Source organism: Pygoscelis adeliae, unplaced genomic scaffold (genome assembly GCF_000699105.1).
Source record: "Pygoscelis adeliae isolate BGI_AS28 unplaced genomic scaffold, ASM69910v1 Scaffold277, whole genome shotgun sequence".
NCBI classification, from domain to species: Eukaryota; Metazoa; Chordata; class Aves; order Sphenisciformes; family Spheniscidae; genus Pygoscelis; species Pygoscelis adeliae.
Window position 1 is genome coordinate 1,030,053 of NW_008825218.1, and position 20,022 is coordinate 1,050,074.

A 20,022-nucleotide genomic window follows, 5' to 3' on the forward strand; every position below is an offset into this window, starting at 1 on the left:
AAATACAAAATAAGAATTAGTCAACTGTGACAGTATGAGGCAGAGTAGACAACATCTTAAGCAAATGTTCTAGCTCTATATTCCCCTAATTCAATGACTACTGCTAATTGCTTAGCTGAAATAAGATGTATCCTCCCTTTTTTTTTTTTAAACGTTTTTTACATGTTATAAAGCTTTCAACTGCTTGGTAAAAAAAAAAGTAACTGGTGCCAGTGAAGAAGGGTTTTTATTCTCAAAAAAATTTCTAGTCTTTTTTTTTTTTAAATTGTGGTTGTGTGTTGTGTGGTTTTTTGTTGGGTTTGTTTGTGTTTTGTTGGTTTGGTTTTTGGTTTTGTTTGGGGTTTTGGGGGGGGGGTTGGAGGTTGGTTTTTTTGTTGATTTTTTTTAACCCACTACACAGGACTGAATAAAGTGAGCAAATAAATATTTGTTGCATTTTACCTCTAACGGGTTTATGTTTTATGTAAAAGAGTTAAGAGAAGCCAAGCTACGTATTTTGTCTAAGACAGCTACAGAATTTAATACCTGCATCCCCTATACAGTCTCTTTTAATAATGCATATTTTTCCACTGAACCAAGATTAATTATCAGCCTTCAGAAAGAATTAACTGCCACTAACTACTTAACTCAGGCAGACCATCCTATGGAAGCAGTATTTGCTTGCTAAAGACAATGGTTTTGCTTTTGCCCATTTCCTTTTAAATATTTACATAACGTTTAGAAAGTATTCAGCATTTGGACAATCTCCAGGTTTTTTTGAGACTTAAAGTAATGTCTTTCTAAGAAAACACACAGGAAAAGGAAGGACTAAGGAACCTTTTCTCTTCCCCACCACAATACAATGATCCAGTGAAACTTTGATTCTATTTGTAGCTTCATGTACAAGACCGATTTGTTCTAGTAAATTTCAATCTCCTTTATAGATTTTTGCAAGATACACACACACGCAGGGAAACCCTGCATGTGTTATCTTTAGATAACTGCAAAATCCAACTTCTTGGAACATTTAACTTCTGATCTATAAAAATACTGGAAGTTAACAAGTGTGTAATAATTTATGTACTTGCCTGTCAAGTATCTCATATTCACTGTCAGATTTGTACAGTGCTATCAGCCTGGATTCCATCAAAATGTAAATCTTTTCTGTGGCATTATCTAGAATATGAAATAAAACAAAAAGTTACATAAATCTCAATTTAATACCCTCGTTCGCACCATTACGAAACCTTTCAATTTATGCAAGATGGTATCATATTCGCTATAAAACTGCCCAGAATAATCCTGCTGATCAACCACTAGTTTCCAGCTACTTCTTCCCCATACAGCCACTTAATGAACACTTTTCAAAAGCTAAGTTTAAACAGAAACCACAGGATGAAACCCAGTCCACTGATTTTCAGTGTGTTTTTTTGTTCAAGAGGCAGAAATACCCTACCTTGCCTATTATCATTGTGCCAAAGAAAGGAATTGAAAAGTTTCAGTATATGTAACTGAAACAGAGGGAAACAATTGGAAGATGGACAATTACTACATAAAATCAATATTATTAAGTTGACATTAGGGGTAACAATTCACCTTTGTTACTTTATGCTGCCTTTCTGAGATTTACTATTCCAATCAATTTTATGCTTGGATTTCTTTTGAAAAGAAATAAATACAAATAAAAAGTGAAACGTTACGAAGGAAACACATTTTCTACCCCCAAATAACCCTAATCTCTTAATTTCAACAACAAGTTTTATTCAGACTACTACCCTATCAACTTAGTCAGGGTCATTATACCACCAGCAGACTGTAGGCCAAAGACATCCAAACCCAACAACTCAGCATCTCAGGCAGGTGTAGGTGTTATTTCTGAAAGTACTCAATAAGTCTTTTTGAGATGACCCAATTTATGTTAAAACCTTTGAAAACCAAAATATATGTAGTTCTCTCTTAAAGCAAAGAAAAACCAAACACCTGGAGTTCACTGTAAATGCCTCTGCAGCTTTTCATGTTTAACATCACCTTAGGCACACGTTAGATTCATGTGGTTATGTTGGAACTGGAAATTATACCTTTGGCATTTTTTAGTCCAGATTAAATGCCATCATTAACTTGAATATCTCTTCCCCCCCCCCCTTTTTTTTTTTTGAAACGTACACTGAAAAAAATCAAGAGGTGAGCAGTTTGGGAGAACCTGAAAACAGCAATGCAAGAAGTACTGTTATCCAAATTCCTGCTTTTAAATTTAAAAAAAAAAGTTTTGTATATCAAGATATAATTGAAGATGACTGCATTTCAAGAATAAAATAAATTTCCTTCCTAAGTGAAAAGGAAGACACATCATAATATACTCCATTACCAACGGAAAGGAAAAAAAAAAAAAAAGAGAAACTGCAAACCCTGGAAAACTACTTGAAGCAGTAACGAGAAAAGCAACAGCCTATATTGTTTAGGCACCCTATATGGTCTGTTGCATACATTTCCTGAAGTGCTGGGTGCTCTCATGAAAGATTACCTTATAGTACAACTTGTTTAGTCAGGCACAACCAACTGGTCCATAAGTAAGCCAAGGCACTTGGTCAAGTGTACTCTTACATTGGAAACCACAGTATATACCTTGCCTTACATTTGTGCTAGAAAACACACTTCAGTCAGGTTGAGACTAGCATGTGACATCTTGGGTCTGTTATGGGTTAAGAGTACAGAGACGTTCAGTTACTGCAACTTAACTGTCATATAGCAGTAACTTGTTCATGAGTCTGAGCCCCAAGAAAGGAGGGAAGAAAAAAAGCTGGGGACACCCAGTCACACTTCCCTGTCTCTCAAATATAGTGTGACTTTAAGACGACAGATAAGACATTTGCTCTTGTTCTTTATTTCATCTATCAATATTTTTTAGGGAACAGTCCTCACAATGCATGTAAAATAAAAAGAGCACAGCAGTTGGAAATCATCAGCCATGTAGCAAGTAAACCTCATCCTTCAAAATAACACTGATCCAACCCCAGCAAAGTGCTATAAATTTAGCATAAAACAGTCTCTCTTACAAAATATAAGTACATATTCACAGGCACTGAAGAAAGAAGCATTCATTATATGTCACCTTCGGTTAACACTTGCCTCTCAATTTTACATACTGCAATTCTGGATTAACACAAAGGGCCAAATTACTAGGCAAGGTCCAAGGAGTAGTAGTCCAAGCAACAAGAGAAACACTTGCATCTTCATCCAGTGGGAAGCTCACAATCACTGAAGGATCTTGAACGTCCTTAAAAACAAGATAAAGTCAAAGGCGGAAAAAGGGGAGGGAGGTTTACTGCATGTGTTAGTGAGAAAATACAAATCTAAGAAGTAATAACTATTACTGCCATCCACCAAAACCTATCTTGCAACTTGCTTAGTTCATCACTGTAGTGGTAGAAGGTGAAGTGGCAGCATAAGAAACCTTGAAGAGAATCCTAATCGCAGTGTTCCTCAATTATACCAGTGCAAACTGTCAGTCCAACAAGGCCACAGGGTTAAGAGTTCGGATTAGCAGTGAGATTTTGGGAATTAGCTGCCAAAACACCAAAGAGAGCTGAGAGCCAGTTCCCTCAAGTACCTCTTATAATCCCACTTTAAAAGTTTATAATCAATCTCAACTTGTCAATAAAATCAGCAGTTTCTCAGATACTGCTACACAAAGCCTTTTCCCACCTTTTCCTCTAGAGTCAGGGAGTAGGAAGAATAGCCATCACTTAAGAAGATGCAATCTCTTATTAAGAAGCTGCTGTTAACAAGGAAAAAAAGTTTTGAGTACTTAAAAAACAAGAGTACGTCAATATTTAAGAGTAAAAAAAAAAACTTAGGGAAGGAGACCTTTGTCAGCTACTCTATAAAACTTTGCCTCCAAATGAGTCAAAAGAATCCCCTGAAAACAAGTTTTTCTTTCAGATACCTACAACCCTATTCAGTCACCTCACATTTCACATATTATGAAAAGCAGATTGAAAAAGCAATTCTGATCTTGCAAATGTGAAATTTTCACTATTAATTTTAAATGCCAAACAAAAATGGGCGTCATGCGCACAGACCCTAAATACATAAATAGGTCCTATCCCCCCATCATTTCTAGTGCAAGGCACTCCGGTTTCCATCCAGCATCATGGAACAGTTAATGGCATCGTGGGACAGGCAGCTATTTATGTCTGAGCTAAGCGCTACTCCAGAGGGAATTTTCTGTGAACATCTGGTGCAGTCAACAGTAATACATAAATATTACATAACTCCCCAACCGCGCTCAATAACAAGCAAAGATCCAGCCATCACTACAATTCTGTCTCTACCAATTGTTAAATGACACTGTAGGCTATTTACTTCATTTTCTGAAGCACTCAGTTGACCAGGTAGATAAAAACAACTGGCAAGCCATAAAAAATAATAACATCCAGTTTGCCAAGTAGTGGCATTGTATAATATTTTATCTGTTCACAAAATTACGTCTGCTTTAATCTGAAGACAACACTTCAGTTAAATGTTATACAAGCTGCTGACATAGTTTACTCAAGCGTACATTAGACACCTAACTCAGTTTCTAAACATGCTTCTTGTGTCCTGTTTCCTGTATCCTGTTTCAACAAGGCCAAGTGCCGGGTCCTGCACTTCGGCCACAACAACCCCATGCAGCGCTACAGGCTTGGGGAAGAGTGGCTGGAAAGCTGCCTGGCGGAAAAGGACCTGGGTGTGCTGGTTGACAGCCGGCTGAACGTGAGCCAGCAGTGTGCCCAGGCGGCCAAGAAGGCCAATGGCATCCTGGCCTGTATCAGAAATAGTGTGGCCAGCAGGAGTAGGGAAGTGATCATGCCCCTGTACTCGGCACTGGTGAGGCCGCACCTCGAATACTGTGTTCAGTTTTGGGCCCCTCACTACAAGAAGGACGTCGAGGTGCTGGAGCGTGTCCAGAGAAGGGCAACGAGGCTGGTGAAGGGTCTGGAGAACAAGTCTTATGAGGAGCGGCTGAGGGAACTGGGGTTGTTTAGCCTGGAGAAAAGGAGGCTAAGAGGAGACCTCATCGCCCTCTACAACCACCTGAAAGGAGGTTGTAGAGAGGTGGGTGTTGGTCTCTTCTCCCAAGTAACAAGCAATAGGACAAGAGGAAATGGCCTCAAGTTGCGCCAGGGGAGGTTTAGATTGGACATGAGGAAAGATTTCTTTACTGAAAGAGTGGTTAAACATTGGAACAGGCTGCCCCGGGAAGTGGTTGAGTCACCATCCCTGGAAGTATTTAAAAGACGTGTAGATGAGGCGCTTAGGGACCAGGTTTGGCGGGCATGGGGGTGTTGGGTTGACGGTTGGACTCGATGATCTTAGAGGTCTTTTCCAACCTTAATGATTCTATGATTCTCACAGGATCAATAAACAGAAGCCAAAGCCTGCTTTCCACAGTGAGAAAGATAAACAGCTGCCTTACACCCAGAAATGATTGGTCTTGCCAGGAACAAATCATGTCAGTTTACAGACCCTCAACGTTTCAGTCTTCAAAATACCACCTCTAGCAGACAAAAAAAAGATAATTTTTGCATGAAGTGGCAGAGCAGCACACCCCACACACACACTCTACTGGTTCCAGAGTAAGAAATAGCATCTAAATATTTCATTAAGACTCAAGAAGAGAAAAAGAGCCTTGCTCTATGGAAAAGGGGCACACACACATAAAACCACTCACAGTCTCTGTTCTAAAGAAAGCTCATTAATCTGAGCCTGTATGAAATGTCAGTTAATAAGTATGAGCAAAGTAATTATTTCAGTTGTCAGACAGTCACAAATATTGAGATATCTTTGCAGGTCTCACGTTCTTAAATCACAAAACCTTTATTCTTCAGTATGGTCAATTACCCCTCAGCAATATTGAAAGCTCTACTATCTGTGGACTGCATTGTACTACAAATCTATTTAAACATTTGTTTTAAAAACACTATTTTTGGCCAGCAAATTGGCTTTTTTTAGGCAAGATGTAAAAAAGACCAGATGTACAATTTGTGCTAGCTCTCTGCTGTAACAACATAAATGAAAGTTTTATGATATAACGATATGGAGGCCTGGATGGGGATTAGAAAGGATACAAAACCTCTGTCCACAAACTAACATGAAATTTGGAAAACTGGGACACGAGTTCTGCCTTCACATATGCAAACACAAGTTTGTTGCAAATGAGAAGCTGCACATACTATAGCTAGTCATTCATTTTTAAAGGAACATCTTATAAAACATAGTATACCAATAGTAAGACATTTCCTGGAATTTCTCAGTCTAAATTAATGATTCTTAGAAGAGCTATTATCCTACTGTGCTACAACCAAACACAGTCCTTGAAAATTCTTATTAATCCCCTCACAGGGGATTTCAACTCTGCCAAGGACCTTCCTCTTTTCAGATCTGCACAGACAGGGGCAGCTGCACTTCTCTAAGTATTTACCATAAAAACCCCACACAGTGCAATATCCATCTTGAAAGCCCAGAGAGGAAGTGAGAGTAATTTACCAGAACAAAAAAAAAAGTATGTACTTTATATATAATGCAAATAGTAACCAAGAAGAACACGGAAGAACGCTGAGATCAAGTGATCCAAACACACACAGCAAAATATAATAAAAACTAACCTATTCACCTAAATTTTTATTATCAATTTGGAGTGTAATAATATGCTTATGTACCACCAAGCAAAAAATACTAAAGCTTTCCAAATCCAAACTGAAGACAATAGAGAAATCTGATTGCAACATATAATGTACACATATACTGACTTACCTTGTAATTCTGATGGGACTCAAAGTTTGATAGTGGGGTGTTGCATGCAGTTGAAAAAGGCATGACCTTAACACCTCTATACACCAGTCCTTTGTCATACAGCTGCTTGAAAACCCACCTGGAAGTAAACAAGGAACATGGAATAGCACTTGGTGTTTCAAATTTAATAGATCAACTGCAAAATGGGGTTCTGCTCCTAGCTGAAGTGCCATTCTGAATGACACCTTTTTTAAACAATCAATCATCAACTAACAACAATATTTGCAAGTCAAAAGGAAAGACATAAATTGATTGCAAGTGTATTTCTGGCTGATTTTTAGCTCTAGCTGATTCTACCAGCTTGGTTTTCCACGCACTGACTGCACAGCACATAGTATTTAGATGAAACAAATCCATATTGCTGATTAATCTTTCTCAAATTTCTTGAATACAAAGACGACCTGAAATTTGAACTACTAACAAGGCTGAAATCAGTCATAATTTAGAGAGAAGACGTGTAGTGACATGGCTGCTCACTTATCACATGATCTTGAGCACCTACTACAGCAACCAGTACTACAGAAGAGACAGACACAGGTTAGAGATACCCGCAACCTACCCCAAGTAAATCCTGACAATCTGAAGAGCATTTTTCACAAGAGCGCACAGCTAACCATGCAAAGTAATGAACTCAGTTTTATGGTCCCACAATTTACATTAAAGTTCTCCCTTATTAGCTCATCTCACACTGGACTCAGTTCCTGCCCAAGATCACAGTCTCACATCAAGCTTTAACTCTGTTTATGAAAGCTTCAGTACAGCCTGTAGCATATTTGGATCCTTACGTCTTCTTGACATTATCAAGAGAGCACATAATATTATAATATGACAAATTGAGTCAATGCTCAAGATTAACGGAAGCTGGAAGAGAAATATACTTCACATAGCAACTCCTCAAGTGTCCTCATGATGGACAAAACCCTACGTTTCTCTGTATCTGAATACTGCAGGGTTTGCTAAGGGATCATCAACATTTATCAGCTTATCAGGTCTCACTGACTTGCACACTCAGTGGTACAGTCTGCAGGTTGGCTACCTTAAAGGCAGGAGAGGGCAAGCCTTAAATAATCATGCCAAATTCAACTAAAAAATCAGAGAATCTGGTCATTTCAAATTCCATATCCATATTGTTAAATTCAGCTGACTTTAAAGACTCCTTTACTCAAACTATGTTTTCAAACCATTCTGATCACTTTTCTGGGTCCCTTTCCAGATAAATAGCTCATTGCTAAGCAACCAACCCCATCCTGGCAAGCAGCACTTTTTCCTGCAGGCTGTCATTTTGTGCTTGAGAATCTGGACCTGTATTTAAGTCAGTGTCTTGCCTTCTCTGCCTGAAATCATAATCTCTGAGACAAAGCACAAGTAGACTATTGCACTGATTTGTATCTGCAGCCTGCAACAAGAACATCGAAAGATACGCAATGGCCTGTTGTCATGGAAGTCATACAGTATCTTAATCAGAATAATTATTACCCTGCAGATCAAACAGTTGGAGAAAATACAGACTGTCATATGGAGAAGACATGTAATCCACTCAGATTCATCCATGGGCTTCTAGTAACAGTCCAAAATTTCCTATGAGTGGTCACTAACATCAGAAAAATTAAATAATCTGAACTGTAAGATGGATAAAGCCTGAGACCCTCAGTAGCATCAAGTTGTGCCACGGAGGAGCTGAACCTAGAAGTCTTTCAGAGCTGTGCACTTCGACAAAGGTGGCTTACCTGACACACACAACTCAAGAGTAACTTTGTTAAAGTAATAAATGTCACCCACAGTCGAGCTGTGGCTGCCTGACCCCTAACCCAAATTCAAAACATAGCAGTGAGTGCATCTGTTTTACAACAGAGACTGTATCAACTTAAACTTGCATAAATAAAATCAGTCTTTTATAAAAATGATTCATGAATACAGTTTCATCAGCTTTCAGCATATACATTTGAGCTGGCTAATTGCAGAGGTTTTCGTGCAAGTTAAAAAAAACAACACAAAAACATTTTAAATGTATGCTTACCACCTCAGAGCATAATTAATGCAGACTGTGACAAGTGACAGCATTTATACTGAAGGTGTTCTACTTGCCTTTCAAAAACAGTTAACTAAAATATCTATAGAAAAAAGCTCCACTTTATCTCTACTTTCTAAAGAACACTGCCTACTAACAGCATAGAAGAAAACTACTCAGAGAAACACTGAATATTTAATTCAGCTGTAAATTTAACTCTCAACTTCAGGAAAGGTGAACACTAGATGGAGCTGCCAAGTTAAAAATCCAAGCCAGCATCTCCCTCTTGTGGTAATTCTGCCCTATTGCAAACCAAGTGCTCCCCAGTTGTTGCACTGCTGAGCAAGAAGATGGGCTTTCAAACCACACCATTCTTCAGAGCTCTCATGACAGTTCATAACGACCACTCATTTGTAGTTTAACATAGCCTCTAGTCTCAGACAACCACTCCAACATAATAAGTAGAACTGTGACTGAGTCAAGACTGCTGCTTGATACAATAGCCCTCATTATCACTACAAAAAAAAAAAAAACCCTTATCTTGAAAAACAACTGACTGGCTACCTTAGCAAGAAAGCTTCTGAGAACAGTTCTTGTGTGACCATCAGAAATGCACAGGAGATGACTCCCAAAGAGCTTCCTGCTCGCAGCACTGCCTACCTAAAACAAAGCAACTGCTAAAGATGAACCTAACTCTTACTGTTAGAGTCACTTACAGGTAGATACCATGTTTTGCTTAAAAATTCAAAACACATGCTATTTTAGACAATAACCTATCAAACAGTGTCAACGTTTTGCAAACATAAGGGTTAAAACAATCTGCAAGGAAGAGGCTCAGGGTTTGTAAGCCAAAATTGAAACTGCAGTCCTTTCTGAAACAAATAAGCTAACAAAACCACAGAGCTCCTTTCTCCTGACAAAACAGAAAAAGTTGTTCACAGAAGTTAGAAATCAAACCCCATTCCCCTAATTCTGATATGTTACACCTCAAACATAAATAAACTCAGTTGCATCCTCTCGGCTGTGGGAGCAGCACTTGCATATTCCTTCACTGAAGAAAAACGAGGTTAGGGAAAAGGTGAGCTCAAGATGCCTATTTCAGCCACTTGTTTAACAGAGAATCTGGTCCCTAGAGATGCAAGGTAGCTTTAACTTCTAAAAAGCACGACACAAACTGAAAACACACATTTGTTGTTCCTAAAGTGTCATGAGGGATACAATTGGTTCGAGCCCAGTCAGTAACCAAGACTGTGAGTTACTCTCTCCATAGGCATAACTTCCAAGAAATTAGAACTTGCTACAATATTTGTTGATCCAAGTCACATACACACCATGCAAACACCACATAGATATAATAAAAGTCCTACAAAGAGAGTTTTTGCTTCCAAAAGATACTGAATCAGTCAATGCAATACTCAAAACACCCTTGGCACCCCACACAAAATCCAGCATCGCACAGTATCCCCTAGCAGATGCAAAATCAAGTTGCCTCCTTCAAATACATACATTCACTTCACATTGAAGAGAAGGATTTGATCTCGGAGCTTCTCAAGTTCTTAAAGCCATTCCTTTGGCTTATCAAGTGATTTCAAGTGATCACATGGTTCTGTTTGCAATGACTCAGTATCTAAAGGTTTTCTAAGGGTTTGAAAACTCCTAGTTTTCCATAAAATGAAAGTACTCATTACTAATATTGAGAAATTCTTTTCAAGCTCATATAAAGTTCTTTTCCCCCTTTTTTTATTTTTAAAGGAAAAAAAGCCCAAGAGTTGTAAACTCAGTTACCAACAAAGGCCAAAATAAGGGGGGCAAAACTTCACCACAGAAGGATCTGGAAGTGTATGATTTCAACATATCCATGGTAGTACAGATAAATGAACAAAATTACTGCTGCGTGACCTAATATCAGTTCACGTCAAGATAAAATGACAATTTAACAGCCTCTATAGACTTAAAAATAAATAAATCACAAACACCACACTATGTAAGAAGCTCTGTCATCTACATACTTCAGCAAGCAGACTGCATCCAGACAGCACCATAAGCAGCAGAGATTCTGAGAAAAAGGTTCTCCTGGGATTCATGAGCAACGGTTGAAAGACAAGATGAAATAAAAAAGAAAGCAACAAAGACGGATGCATGGGGATGAAAACAGAAAAAAAGAGGAAAAAAGTACTGAAGCGACACTGGACACGAGTCAAAAAAGCATAACCATAAGAGGAACATTAAGTCCAATAACAAACACAGCCTGTCTTTAGTACAGCATCTTTGAAAGACACCTTCATAAGACAGATGGGAAAAGCATTTATTCTGGGGCATAGGAATCTAAGTACAGAGGTTGTCAAGTCTTATGTTCAACTACCAGTGAAAGCTTTAAAATCCCAACATACAGAGATCATTCTGCTCCAGGTCTACCCTCCAAGCTCTCAACTAGCAAGAATGAAGGGATTTCCTGATGTAATCTTTGGATCAGTGTGTTGAATGATTCTGGATCAAGCCAGAAGTGCAAAATACCTGTATAGCAGAACATACAAATATCTAAAACTGATGCTAGACTTACCCCAAAGATCATCCAACTAAGTAGGAGTTCAGTGTATTCCTCCTTCAAAATACAGGTGAGGAGATAAAACAACAAGGACTGGAACGGTAAGAAGATAACAACAAGGGGACTAGACCACTAAATGCGCAAAAGAAAAGTATGAGAAAAAAATGCAGATAGCCAGTAGAAAAATGTACAAAACAGATATCTTGTGAACAGTATCTCTCTAGAGAATCGTTAAAGAGTCATGGCATACATAAAATGCAATAGTGATTCCTATTAGGACCCAGAGATCTGTTGTTCTGAAATCATTCTGGTTTAGTGCTGGTTAATCTTCACATGAAGAAAAAAAAACTAAGTCAGAAAACAACTTTTACTGCTTACACAGAAAAGAAAAAACAACAACATAACAATCCAGTTGTTTGATCTTCACAACAAACCAGTCCTCCTCTCAATGGGGAGTCCCCGTTCACCTTCTCACTGAAAAGAGCTAAGGCAGCTGGACACTGACATTTAGTGACAGAGCTCATCTTGAGAATACAGAGTACAGAAAAAAACGTCATGCCAAAACAAAAACAAAGCTACATATCGGGAGTCAGGCAACCCAAGGCAGATGTTCCAGTTTCAGGAGCTACCTACAACCTCCTCCTCAGCTGCAGCCTAGGAGAGCAGTTGCACCCTGAGCCTGACGCTACTACAGAACATTGAACAGCAGGGCTGCGAGGCCAAAGGCCACACCTGGTAAGGAAGGAAAGAGAGATCCCCTCCTAATAACAAACCTAAAAGGAAAACTGAAGCTGAACAGCTGAGGTGGGTCCAGTGGAGGGAAGGCAGAAATGAACAAAAAGCACCATCACCAAAGGGAGCTCCATACTGCATTTTCACAGCAAACAGAGCAGTTTTTGGCATACAGCCATGATCTCAACCATATAAAATACCAATTTGCTACCGTAACTAGGAATGTTTTTCCTTCTCTCCCCACCCACTATCTAGTGTTAACACAAAAGGACTCAAGGGTATCTTCTTAGGGTACAGAAGTAGCTAAGAAGTGTTTTGCCACCTGCGGTTTCACACCATACAAGCAAGTCTTTCGAAACATACACAGAGCTTGCGACCGTTTTTAAAATTGCACTCAGACTGCAATTGCTAAATTTAGCCACTAGATGGTGATAGAAAGCTGTTTAACTAACCCTAACGTAGTGCACAAGAGGAAATTAAAACCCCTAGTCACCAGACTCAGAAACATGCCACAGCTCTTGTGGCATGTATGCTCATGTGGCATATAATGCAGAGCCATTCCCCTCCTCTCCTCAGCACTTCACAGGCTGTTTCCTCAGTGGCCAGGGAGAGCTGTTCTTGAGGTGCAAACTCGCAGCCAGCCTGAGAACTATGTAATAAGCCAGTAGTGAAGACAATAATTTACTAGTTGTTTTTTTCCCCAAAGCTCATATACTTCTTTCAGAGCAACTACAGATCAGTAAAAAGTTTAAGATCACATCAAACTGCTCTCAAATTCACTGTATCCGTCTCATGAGCTGTACAAAAAAAAGCAAGAATATTGTGCATTTGTTCCATGCTAGCTCAAGAACGTAATTTTCATTGTACTGTTTTCTGTGAACAACACATTTTCATTGAGATTCAAGCTGGCTGCAAGATGGATATCCAAGTTCTACAGAATTAGAACTTAAAAGTCTTATTTAAGTCATGAAGAGTTGACTGTATCTTCACATGAGAAACCACTGCAGTATCACCGCTTAATGACAATAACATTCAATGTTCCCTTGAAAAATTGTGCCAGGATGCCACAATTTTATCATTGGATGAAGTTTTGTTCCAAGTCAAAATTCAGCAGGCTGAAAATTCATTCTACTCTATCAGCCACCATATGGCACAGCACCAAAATGCTTCTAAAGCAGCCATTTCCAACAAGCCTGTTAGAAAATATGAAAAAGAATGCTCTCTAGCATCCTGAGCTTGTACAGTATCTCTACAAAACAAGATAATATTAATAAAAGATGTATTTGGTGTCCAAGTCCTAAACTATTTCAAGTTTAAGTAATTCGGATAAAATCAGCCACCACTGGAAACAACATTTATCACAAGTACTACATTAGCTCACTGAATTCAACATAAACATAATGGATGAAAACACCACGTTTCACAGAAAGCTAGAAATTCCAGTTGAGACGACTCCAGAACTGCAAGCCTCAGGAAGAGCTGGAGACAAAAAAAAAAAAAACACAACCACCAAACAAACCCTAAACAGATAGGTTTAGCTGACTAAAAGACTAAAGACAAAATCCTTACAGTATTTTAACCACAAAATCCACGGTTGCCATGCTCACTACCATTATCATCATCACTGTTTTTTTTCCTGGGCCTAAGAGCAGCATTCTGCTCCCACAGGCAGAACAAAAAAAAAAAAAAAAAACCACCACACACACAAAAACCCACACACACAACACTGGACAGGCCAATATGGTCACCAGGTTACAGTCAATGCTGAAATTAATCTGCAGTTTCTCTTTCATACTTAGCTGGGCACTAAAGATTTAAAACTTTTTTTTTAATTTAAAAAGGAACTCGTATTAAAAAAAAAATCAGTTGTAAGAGAAGCACACTAGAATCTATCATTCAAATGAGCACTCCTAATGGAAGTAAAACGTAACTTCAGTACCACAGATTTTCAGTTTGATGATGGCCTAGGTAACAATCTGAATTTTTTTTAGAAAACTGTACATTATCCTGTCCAAAGCACTACTGTAACTACAGTTACAGTGCTCTCTTTAAGCATTATCTCCCTTAGCCTTGAAACAGGCATCCCACATTCCTTTCCCATTCCCCCCCTCCATCCACTCTGCAAACACCAGTGGTTCCACCTCCTGTTCTACTGGAGAGCAAGCTGGCAACACCATTGTAATGTGCCCCCCCAAGACTTAGAAGACCTTCCAGAAAACCCAATTTTTAAAAACAGACTTTTAAAAATTTATTTCATTACATGGTTACACAGAAAATTAATAGCATCAGGAAGCAAAAAAAGTAGAAAAATTAAGAGGTTGGCTGCCTAAATACCTCCTGAAATCTCATACCAGAGATTTCAGATCCAAAGTTTGTGTTTTAGAGTCTGTATCCAAAGCAAGCATTAGAGGAAGCAACCTCTGTAAGCCAGGTGAAAGACTAGAAATTTTCTTTCAAAGGGGAAAAGAAAAGGGGAAAAAAAAAAACACCCACACAAAAAAAGGCTTGGGCTGTTGAGAGAGACCCTGCAGCTAGTTCAAGTCAAGTTTGTTTTTCAAATGGTCCTTGGAAGATGCTAGTTAAACAGGATTTAAGGTGCCACCAAGTATTTTTATAACTTATAAAAGGAAGGTTTCTTGTCAGTCTTAGCTTTATCATTATGCAGGGTTTCTTCAGCTAAGTTAGTTAAACATCTGCTCCCTTCCCACCATCTTTTCAATGCTCATTGAAAACTCACTGGCACTTCAGCCCTCTGCAACGGCTATAGAAACATCTAGTTCTGCCAATTCTTTATCATAACCATATGTAACTAACTATACAATTAAACGTTATTAGTAAAACTAAAGAACATCAATAATATTTTAATATGCATATAATTTGCTTTTCAATGGCTTTTTGTCAGCATATACTCTGCTAAACCTCTCACTGCAATTCACCTTGTAATTCTACCACCTGAGGGACTCAATGTTGCCATTTCTTCACTGCATTAGGTCAATTTGATTATCCTTAACCTATAAGGTCATCTTCTCTTTTGGAATTCCAACAGTCACCCTGAATACATTGCCAAAATACCCAAACTTGACTTAGCTCTGCACCAGGAGTCCAAGACAGTTATCAAACTATGCTGCCAAGAAAAAGGTAACAGCAGATTCCCAGCCTCTAAATTCAGGCTTGAAGAAGAGGTTTAGAGCTAAACTGAGTTTAGATAGTTTGCCCATTTGCAGCTGACAGTGTGAAGAACATCAAGAATGTAGAGATATAATGTCATTTCCTAAACCAATCAAGGAACAGATTAGTAGGTCTTCAGAATTGCTTTTAAGTTGACATGGAGCAGTAAGATTTCATGGCTCACTAAAAGCAGTACTGTTGTACTTTATTTTGAAAAACCCTACTATCCTGAAGAAGAAAAAAGTAGGTCAATTAATTCCCTCACTTCGACATCAAGAGATTTCACATCACCTTAATTACTTTGCCCACCGTTTATCTGAATTCGGCATGTTTCAAAACAGTTCTAGTAATATATGGACCAACACATGTTTACAATAATTGAAGCCTTCTTAACATTTCAAATTCATAAAGCATATATGCAATGTATATAAGTTAAACTCACCACACAGACTCCATGAACTCAGGATAAAGAGTTTTATAGTCATTTTCAAAATCAATCCAGCGTCCTAATCTGGTAACACTCAACTGTTAAGAAACAAACACACAGCTTGAAAGGCATCTTAACATTAAAGACCATGATACTTTTCCAATATTTATTCTGTAAAACAGCTTGATTTTTAAGTGTAGTGTTTGTCCCGTATCAATGAAACACATCTATGAAATATTTTAGCCTGACAATAGTTCCAAACGGTGTATTTAAACAGGCAAAAATGAGCAAAGAATGAAACCGTGCACATAATTGTTTAGAACTAAGGTCACACAACAGGCAAATGTGTTCAACACTACTAAAAAGAAATGGTGGGTCATTTGGATCATTCATCAGATAGAAATGGTGGATCATTCAAGGCTCAGCCAAGGTTCAAATGCCTGAAAATTGCTTTTGATTACAGTGGTCTTGCATCTATTTTTAAAACTACTCATTGCAGAGACCATCAAAATCCAGAACACACAGTCTATCAGCTTTCAGTTATGTGAAAACATGATGTAATTCAAAGACAAAGACATGCTGAAAGAAATTGATATGTCACAAGAAGTTATCAAAACTATTTCAGGGCCAACTGCCGCTTTTGACTTCCCAAAGCTATGACAGGGCTGCCGAAGGCCACGAGACTGACAGGTGTTAGTCCCTGTCTCAGGACAGATTACGGTCACATCCATTGGCACAGAATATGAAAACTAATGAGTAATAAGCTAGCTATGGGATTCACTTGGACAAGTGGTACTCTCTTGCTAACTTCACAGCTATCAGAACCCCTAGCTCTGCAAATAACCAAGCCCAGAGACACCTGTCCCAATACTGTTAGACACAGACCATGCTGAATGTCAAACTAGTAAAGTGAAAGCAAATACTGAATGTCAAACTAGTAAAGTGAAAACAAAGCAAATGAGTTCTCTCACCTCTATTTTCACATAACACCTGAGCTCCTGAAATATATCAGTTTTGATTCTGACCTTTAAGCCACTCTGACATTGCACTATTAAGATCCAAAGCCTAGGACTGATTAGTACAAGAATCCACAAAGTTGGAGTATTATGTTTCGTCTCAGCACTGAAAGACCTTACACATTCAAGGAACCTTTTATATTTCTTCATAAGGTTCAAACATTTGCTAGCCACTCCAGACAGAAAATAAACACTCTCTCCAACAGGAATGCTGGGAATTCCTCTCCTAACACTATCCCAAAATATCTGAATTTATTACCAGCCCAATCACAAACAAGATATTTAAATTAATTTCATTATTTTTTATTAATAATCTAAAATATGTCTGTGTGTGGAAATACACACATATAGATGCACAGGTTTATGCACAAAACAAAATACAAAATCCATCTACCATCTACAAGACTAGGTATTTGGACTAATCAGCACTGCAAAAAGACCAGTTGCTGAAGACACAGCAAGTTAAAAGGAACAACTGTGTAAAAGAAAATACGAACCAAAATGAACCTTGTTATTTTTATTTCTAAAAGCAACAAAGAATAATTGATGATGTTTTTGAAATACAAAATTTCAGGGTATAGATGAGTGATTGTACATTTGAAAAAAAACAAACTCTGTGCTTTTCATCCAGCCACTCACTTAGATTTAGGCCACAGCTATTCTAACAAAGGCAGCTGGAGTTTCTTCGGATACTGGCCGTAACTTCAAAATGCTCCCAAGGGCAAGAGGCAAGTGATACTCAAGTAAGAAATTGCTATTTCAATCAAAAGGAATATAGCAGGACTAGAGAACATACAGAGGACTGTGATGGGGTAGAACAGCTTCTGCATGAGGAAAAACTAAAAAGAGTTAGGACTATTCTGCCTAGAAAAAGAAACAACTGATGGTGAAGATAGAGGTTTACTAAAAATCATATTATAGAAGAACTACAGTTCTTCAAACTAGGTATAGGAATGCCTTGACACAGACTGTTTAGAGGCCATCAGTATACCTAGATTCAAAATGTAGCTAGATAAATTCATGAGGGAAGAAGAATCTGCTACAGATTATAAACTAAGGGGGGAAAAAAAAAATCCTTTGGCCTAGGAAGGCCTTGTGCCACAAAGGCTGAAAAAATGTGGCCTGTTCTTCCATTCTTCCTTTGGCACTTGCTATTGCATGTTGTCACTGTAATATAGTGGCACAGCTAGGAAAGCACCTGGGCCACTCCTCAGCTCCAGAAAGCCATAGAAAAGAGTCATCACTTCACAGACGTATCAGACTGACAGCAAATACAAAGTACTGGGCTAAATGTACTTTATTCTGGCCACACTGCTAAGGACAAAAATAAGAAGCATCAGGTTCTATGCACAGGATTAATATTATTCAGAGTTAGAAAAAAAAATGTGCATCTCTTAAGAAAAATATCTAACCCATCTACTTGGAACAGCTCTCCAACCTCGAGAGTCTGCACAGACCAATGCTCTCCCTATCACTATATTCATGGGATGCAAAGTTTAGACCAATATTCTCTTGGAAGACGGAGGGTTTACCCACCCCTATTCTGACACAAAATCAGATGCTAGAACTTCTGCTGTTCCAGAGATACAACCTATAGTCCTACACTCCGGCAATGAAAAGACTGAAAAGTGAGCGGGGGGGTGGGGAGAGGGGGCAGAAAAGCAGGGAGGTTAATGTGCATTTCCTTCATTGGTTCCATTTGAAAACCAAAGTCAGACCTTACTTTCAATTTTCTACACAAGAGAAGACACGAAGAAAGAGACAACTTGTTCAGTGTATCTAGTTAGACACTCTGAGCTCCAGGTTACCTTAAAGTAACCTTCTCTTGACATCACAGCGGTCTCCCTGTTCTGAGACACAATGTCGTTCTTTTTGTTCCCCTTTCAGGATCACCAGCTAAAGACATGAGACTTACGCATGTAATCAAATAGACAGAAGGATGAAGTTCCCCCCAGCTGAAAGGCTTCCGCACACATACTATTAGAAACGTACAGCAGAATATGCACTGAGTCTTTACTTACCTCCCATTCCTTCGAGTATCTCATCACAATTCCTCTGCACTGGTTGTTGTATTCTTCAATCCCCATCTTTGCCACGTCCTCTGGCCCTTTAATGCCTAAGGTCTTGTCAATCTCATACTCCTGGGAGCATTGAAAACGACCAGACAAAAAAACACACGCCGTCATCAAAAGCTTTCAGGATTTCTCTGGATAGTTTATTTATGTTCTATGCGTTCTAATGCAGCTAAAGGGCCTCCTTTATCCTTTTGAGATTCCATGAGTATTGCACCTGAACTAAGCAGATATTTCAAAAGGACAACCCTGGTATGATCGTTTCTTTACTATCTTTAGAAAAAGAAAAACAACATTTTCTGCAATACATACCAAATAAATACATGTTTATAGTAATGAACAGAGTGCCTGGACCAGTAGGAAGCACCTGAAATTACCACACACACAAAAGCCAGAGCAACACACTAGACAAAGAACTTCCATTCCTCTTTTAGCAACAGAGCCAGGCACAGGAGCAATAGAAACATGATTGATAAGCAGGTAACAACATGGAAAGAGGAACCAACAGAAGAACCTGTAGGCAGACATGTTACACATACCACAGGTAAGCCATGGCAATCCCAGCCAAATCTTCTGTCAACATGGAAACCACTCTGATGAGCAAATCTGGTTACTATGTCTTTAATGGTTCCTGCAAGAATATGGCCATAGTGTGGAAGCCCAGTAGCAAATGGAGGGCCATCGTAGAAGTTAAACCTAAAACAAGACAACATTCTTAATTAAATCAAAAACTGAGAATCGAATCTTCAATCAGGGTGAGTGTATCTGTATGCTTATGCTTCTTATGTCTTACTAGGACAACATCAATTTCTTCCTCTTCTGTTATCATTCAGCACAGGCAACATGTTGGCAGTGGGACTAAGGGGAACATCTCAACTCATTCAGTTCCTACTGAATGCCAGTTCTACTATGATGCTACCAAAAACGCCAGCGTGCTGCTCCACAGCTGGCAGACACAGGAAAGAGCTGTCCTTGCTTACCTGCAGACTTCTTTTACAAACCCACCAAGGGGAAATCACAGGTTTATTACTACTGTTTGTACACTGTTGATTCTTCACAAAGTGAAATATAAACGGTAACTGACATAACTGCAACATTAGCCAAAACTGCTATCTGCAAAGGCAGCAGCTGTTGTTAACAGGACTGAAGCAAAAAAAAAAAGTAACTACAGCTAAGCCAACCTTGCACTGTCACACACAGTTGTTACAGCTTTTAGCAGATTCTTACCTAGGTCTATTCTTTGA

At 38.7% G+C, this 20,022-nt stretch overlaps 1 protein-coding gene across 1 annotated transcript in view; it reads right to left on the bottom strand.

Annotated features, from left to right (window-relative positions):
• IARS (isoleucyl-tRNA synthetase) overlaps nucleotides 1-20,022 on the bottom strand; it is a 110,981-nt gene that overhangs the window by 88,093 nt on the left and 2,866 nt on the right. The window contains exons 2-8 of the mRNA XM_009329264.1: nucleotides 20,006-20,022; nucleotides 19,318-19,474; nucleotides 18,728-18,847; nucleotides 15,706-15,788; nucleotides 6,772-6,889; nucleotides 3,106-3,253; nucleotides 1,068-1,155 (exon numbers count right to left, since the gene is read on the bottom strand). The exon at nucleotides 20,006-20,022 is cut by the window's right edge and continues 103 nt beyond it. Coding sequence (XP_009327539.1) covers nucleotides 1,068-1,155; nucleotides 3,106-3,253; nucleotides 6,772-6,889; nucleotides 15,706-15,788; nucleotides 18,728-18,847; nucleotides 19,318-19,474; nucleotides 20,006-20,022 — 731 coding nt within the window. The remainder of the gene's footprint in view (nucleotides 1-1,067; nucleotides 1,156-3,105; nucleotides 3,254-6,771; nucleotides 6,890-15,705; nucleotides 15,789-18,727; nucleotides 18,848-19,317; nucleotides 19,475-20,005) is intronic.